Here is a 5,564-nt window from a genome sequence, read left to right as displayed (position 1 = left end):
TATGATGTGCAAAAAAAGTAATTGTACTGGGAAATAAGTTCAAGAATGCCTGGAAAGTTTACATTTCTAGGTGAACTGTCCAATTCTTTACCACCTCTAGATGTTAAGCCCTGTTCAGCAAAGAAGTGAATAATACAAATTACTCGTTTCAATACTGATCTCCAAAACTGCTCTTGATGTTCAACATGTTGTGTCAGTTCTGTATCCAGACGCCCAACTGCTTTTAATCTTCTATTGAATTGCCTAAATTTTGGGTCGATTATAGGGAGAAAACAAATTGTCGAGATTATGGCTGTCAGAATTTTGGGTATGCTAGTAAGCTAGGTCATTTTACCTGGGGAAGTACTGAAACAGATGAAGGATTAAGATGTTAATGGCCCTGTCACACCTTGACGATTCAGCCAGCGTATGCCGACGTATCAGAATTTCCCTAAAACGCTGGCATACGCTGAATTATCGAATTTTTTTTCAATTTTGGGCGTATACATAGCGTATTCAGAACGAGTTGGACGTATACATAACGTATCAGTAAATTATATAGAACGTTTCGATAACTTATAGATAACTTATTCCAACGAATGCCTAGCGTGTTGCCCGCGTACACAACTTATGCCCAACGATAGTCTAACTTATGCATAGCGTGCAGCAGCGTATTGCCGACGATCACGTGTCGTAGTCTATAAAAAGGCTGCCGCTCGACGTTTCAAATCATAACTGCACTAGACATTGCAGTACCAACATCAGCGTCATGCCAAAGAAAAGTGCGAGGAACGCTGCCAAGAAATCTCCTGGCCGTGGCCGTGGGCGTGGACGTAAACGGAAGGAGGATCCATCATCACCTACACCCTCACCCTCACGCTCACCCTCTGATGGAGATGATGCTTGTTCTAACGCCTCTCGGGCATCGTCAGTGGCGTCGGTAGCTGCGTCCCAGGCCTCCACCTCCTCTCACCCAACCCTTGCCAAGAAGAGGAGGGCCAAGAAGACACAGTTTTGTCTTGATGTCCAAGAGGAGCAGTTCATGTGTGATTTCCTTCGTGAGAACGCCATCCTCTGGGACATCAAGAAGACTGACTACCGGAGGGTGGACAAGAAGGCAAAGCTCTGGGAAGATCAAGCCAAGGCCATGGGGAAGACTGTCGAGCACCTTCAAGGGTGGTTCAAGTCCCTCTGAGACACTCACACCCGTCTCCACAAGAAGAAGAGCGGTGACGGCGCCCCGGAACTGACAGAGAGGGAGCAGTGGGTGAAGGCAAACTTCAGCTTCCTCAAGAGTGTGGTCCGCCATCATGCTGAACCCGTCAACAGTGTAAGTATAACAAATATTAATATTAATATTTATTTATATTAATTTTATTGTGATTACAAAGCATTGAATGTGCCTTGTATTTTTGCCTTGTATTTTAACAATCAACTGTCATAATTGCAGGTGAAGGCGACCATTGCAGCACACAGCGGGGACCTCGAGGTTGCCGAGGCTGCCTGTGCAGACATCGTGGTTGATGACGAGAGCACGCCCTCCACTGTCCCCTCCTCATCCTCACAGCGCAAGGGCAAGCGTGGCCAGGACGATGACCAGTTGCTGCAGTCACTCCAGAAGAGGGTGCACGAGTCTGAGGAGCTCATCAAAGGTCTCGCACAGCCTCAGCCCATCACAGCCACTTCAGCCTTCGCCAACTACGTGCGTGACAGCCTGGTCAGCATGTCCAAGCGCAAGTTCCGGAAGGCACGGTCACGCATCAACACCATCCTCAGTGAGCTGATGGACGAGGAGAGTGATGAGGAAGGACTCCCCAGAGCCCCCACCTTTCCTGCTCCTGCTTCCGTGCGACCCAGTTCAGCACCACCTACCTACAGTAACACCCCCACGGAGTCGGAGATGTACCAGCCACCTCCCCACATGTGGAGACACAAGGCACCGGCTGCGTCAGTCTGGGGTTCACAGACAGCTGACTATGTGCACCAGTACATGCAGCAGCCACTGCAGCCACAGTACCAACACCAGCAGCCTAAGTACCAGCAGATGCTGCCTCAGCATCCTCCTCAGCATGGGTTCCAGCATCAGATCACGCAGCAGCCAAGCACCGTCTCTGTATCTACTGCTCTAGGTTCGGCTGGCCAGGTACTGAACCAGAGCCCCAGCGCCCTTAACACGAGCGGTCAGAGTCTGGATAACATCTCTGGACTCTCAGGATTCCTCAACCTGTCCAGTGGTCTTCATGCTGCAAGCACCCCGTCTGGGGAGCTGAACACACCTCCACCACCAGAGAAGAACTAGTTACAGTGACAGTTGTGTGCTTCTCAGGATTGGCAGAGACAGGGTTTGGCCATTTTTGTGCCATTTTGTATGTACATGTATGACCATTGTTATCATTTGTACACCATTATTTTTCAGATGAGCAGTGAATAAAAGTTGCATTAACTCTTGATGTTTGTTGATGTTATTTTTAATATTTAAATCATAAATAATTAACAATAATAAATTCCGTATGGCCTTATCCCTTATGCCCTTGTCCTTTGTATGTCAATGAAAAGGTAGTTGGTTAATACAGTAGACGGCGCTTAATAAAACCATCCGGTTATTAAGACCACTGTGGCTTGGTCCGGATGTTACACACTCCGGTTAACAAGACCAGTACGCCGCTTAATAAGACCACTTTATTCCTTAAGCATCATTTTTACCCCCATATGGGGAATATCTCAACAGTAAAACCTATTTCCTTCTCCCCGTGTCTTTCTCTCTGCCTCTCTCTGTGTCTTTTTATCTGTCTGTCTCTGTATTGCCCTGTCTCTCTGTCTAAAATTGGGGGGGGGGGGCGGGATTGTGGGCCCTCCGAATCCGCCACTGCTATAAACGTCTATGCCATGGAACTTGAGAAGCGTCGCTTTGACGCCATGAAGGACTTTATTCGAGTTCACTGTAATTACTGAAATGAAACAAGCTAATAGCCAATGAAACAAGCCTGTTGAATATTATTTCAAATAATTTATGGAAACGCCCTAATTTTTAGAAGATAATAGAATTATACTTTAGATCCCTTCATTTCCTGTTATTGTGGAAAAATGTCTAAAGCACATGTATAATGTACATGTATTTCATAGAAGTGAATTTCCTACAGTATATGGCATGTCGCTTAATAAAAACAACGCTTATTAAGACCACTTTGGCCCTGTCCCGAGGTGGTCTTAAAGCGGCGACTATTGTATGTATTTTGTGTCTGTCTTTATTAGCTTTTATTTAATACATGTAAGTGTGGCCGCTATCCTTGCTCATAAATGAAGACAAAACAACTTAATTTTCATATACAAACAAAGTGATACGTTTATTTATTTAGATAATGAGAATGTATAAGATTTGTTCAAACGTGTTTATTTACTACTGAGTGCTTGACTAGTAATGCATTTCTACATGTCTATAAAATGTTATCATGGGTTTTAAATCATAAAAAAGTGACATGACCTTCTAGTTTAGACAACCAAACATGATTTTATTACTACATTATTAAATTGTTTTCACTGTTTTTAAAGTTGTGCTTCCTCATGTTGAGTAATTATCAAATGCCACTACCTATCGTTTATTAAATATCAAAAACGTGGCTCAACTCTCCCCAATCTCCCCTACAGTCAATACAAACGTATTACTAATTAACCAGAAAAATTATAATTGTTGAATATTTACAAATTGTACATTTATATTACAAAGTGCATAATTGGAAAATACTTCTTCTACGATGTTCACTTCAAGAGGAATCTTATTGTCTCTGAGGTCCTTTATTGCCTGAACAATACAGTAATACAAATATCATCTAGATCATCCTATCCTGCCATGGAACTGCACCAGTTGGGGAGTTAACCCAGTGCTTGAGAAGATTCATCTGTTTCTTTCCGTCCTTGGAGGCAGTGTTGGGGCCACTAGCCGTCTGTGTATCCTCCAAGTTACGTCCCTCTCGCCATGCTCCTGGAACAAAGTCGTGGTTCTCATTCTCTGCCCGGTCAAGCTGCTGGTTCTGTAGTCCTGGGTACCTGGAATTTGAATTCATTTACTTTTAAGCTAACCTATAATTAAAACATATTCTAAGGCGCTGTACAATAAAAAGTAATATTATGATACAGATACAATTTTAGGTAAAATTATATAATTTTTATAAACATAGGCTGAAAGGTAAAATGCATTGTATACTGTATAAAATATGCTACGTAAACATGAATTACCTGGTCCTCATGAGGTTGTGCAGGATCAAGCATGCTTTGACAATGAGCCTGACAGTGGAGGGGTGATGCTGCATGGTGCTTAGCAGAATCTGGAATCTGTTAACAAGGATGCCGAAAGCATTTTCTACTACCCTCCTTGCTCGGGAAAGCCTGTAGTCGAAGATGCGTTGTTCATTCGTCAGACCCCTGAGGTTGTATGGCTTCATCATGGTTGATCGTAGGGCGAAGGCATCGTCACCGATGAAGAAGTAGGGCACATCCTGGTTGTCACTGGGGAGAGGCTCAGGGTCAGGGAATCCTAGGGTACCGTCTTCAGCGCATTCCTTCAGCTCACAGTCATTGTATATCTGCGCATCTGATGCTGATCCAGTACCACCGACATCTGCCCAAATGAATTTATAGTCGGCATCCGCCAGCGCCATCAGAACAATGGAGTAGAATCCTTTGTAGTTGAAATATTGGGACCCACTCTTTGCAGGACAGCGGCAGGCAACGTGCTTCCCATCAAGTGCCCCACATGTATGGGGAAAGTTCCATCTTTGGAAGAACTTGTCAGCTATGGCGCGCCAACCATCAGGTGTACTTGGGCAAACCAGCACCTCATCCAAATATTCGTCAATAATGGCTTGACAGACTTCTCTGACCACTAGGGACTGGGTGTTGTGAGGAACCCTCCATCCGAACTTCATCGAGGCATACTTGTTCCCAGAGGCAAGGTGACGCAATGTCAGGGCCAGCTTCATGCCCGGCTCAAGCGGATCCCTGAAGAAGGTGTGCTGCTTGATTATCCTTGGACCCACTCTGGCTAGCAGCTCGTCGAACATCGCTGGGGGCATACGCAGGAAATTAGTGAAGGATGCATGGTCCTCCTTACGGCGTTCCACCATAAGCTGGTCATATATGCCAAACTGACGTCGCCTCCCGATCCATGGTCTCACCCAGTTCTTTCTCCTCCGTTCACCTCTTCTTCTCCTGGCTTTATTGGCACGCAACTGGTAAAGTGTCAAATCGATGAGGTCATGTTGATGTTGGAGAACAGCTAGTAGGTATTCTCGTCTCAGCCTTGCCGGATCCTCCATCTCTCGGATGATATGAACATCTGCTCACCATGAAATCTAGAGGAGTACTGACGGGTTCCTCCTGTGAACCCCATTTTTATATCCCAATTCCCGTAAACGCTACCAATACGCCATTATACGGCAGCTGTACGTTAGAAACACGTTCAGTAAGTTCTGTGGTCGTCCGGAACATGTTAAATACGTCTACATACGTCAATATGCGTAGGAGATAAGTTCGATATAAGTTATACATACGTTCAAAGCACGTTACTCATAAGTTTTGGGTACGCTAGA

At 44.9% G+C, this 5,564-nt stretch overlaps 1 protein-coding gene across 1 annotated transcript; it reads right to left on the bottom strand.

Annotated features, from left to right (window-relative positions):
• Nucleotides 1–3,806: 3,806 nt before the first annotated feature.
• Nucleotides 3,807–5,291, bottom strand: LOC137659892 (putative nuclease HARBI1). Its single transcript, XM_068394668.1, has 2 exons — nucleotides 4,213–5,291; nucleotides 3,807–4,023 (listed from the first exon to the last, which is right to left on the bottom strand). The coding sequence occupies exons 1-2, from the start codon at nucleotides 5,289–5,291 to the stop codon at nucleotides 3,807–3,809; spliced, it is 1,296 nt and encodes a 431-aa protein (XP_068250769.1).
• Between the last annotated feature and the right edge of the window lie 273 nt (nucleotides 5,292–5,564).

The sequence above is a fragment of the Palaemon carinicauda genome, chromosome 20 (assembly GCF_036898095.1).
Source record: "Palaemon carinicauda isolate YSFRI2023 chromosome 20, ASM3689809v2, whole genome shotgun sequence".
NCBI lineage: Eukaryota > Metazoa > Arthropoda > Malacostraca > Decapoda > Palaemonidae > Palaemon > Palaemon carinicauda.
This window is presented reverse-complemented; position numbering and strand designations above follow the sequence as displayed.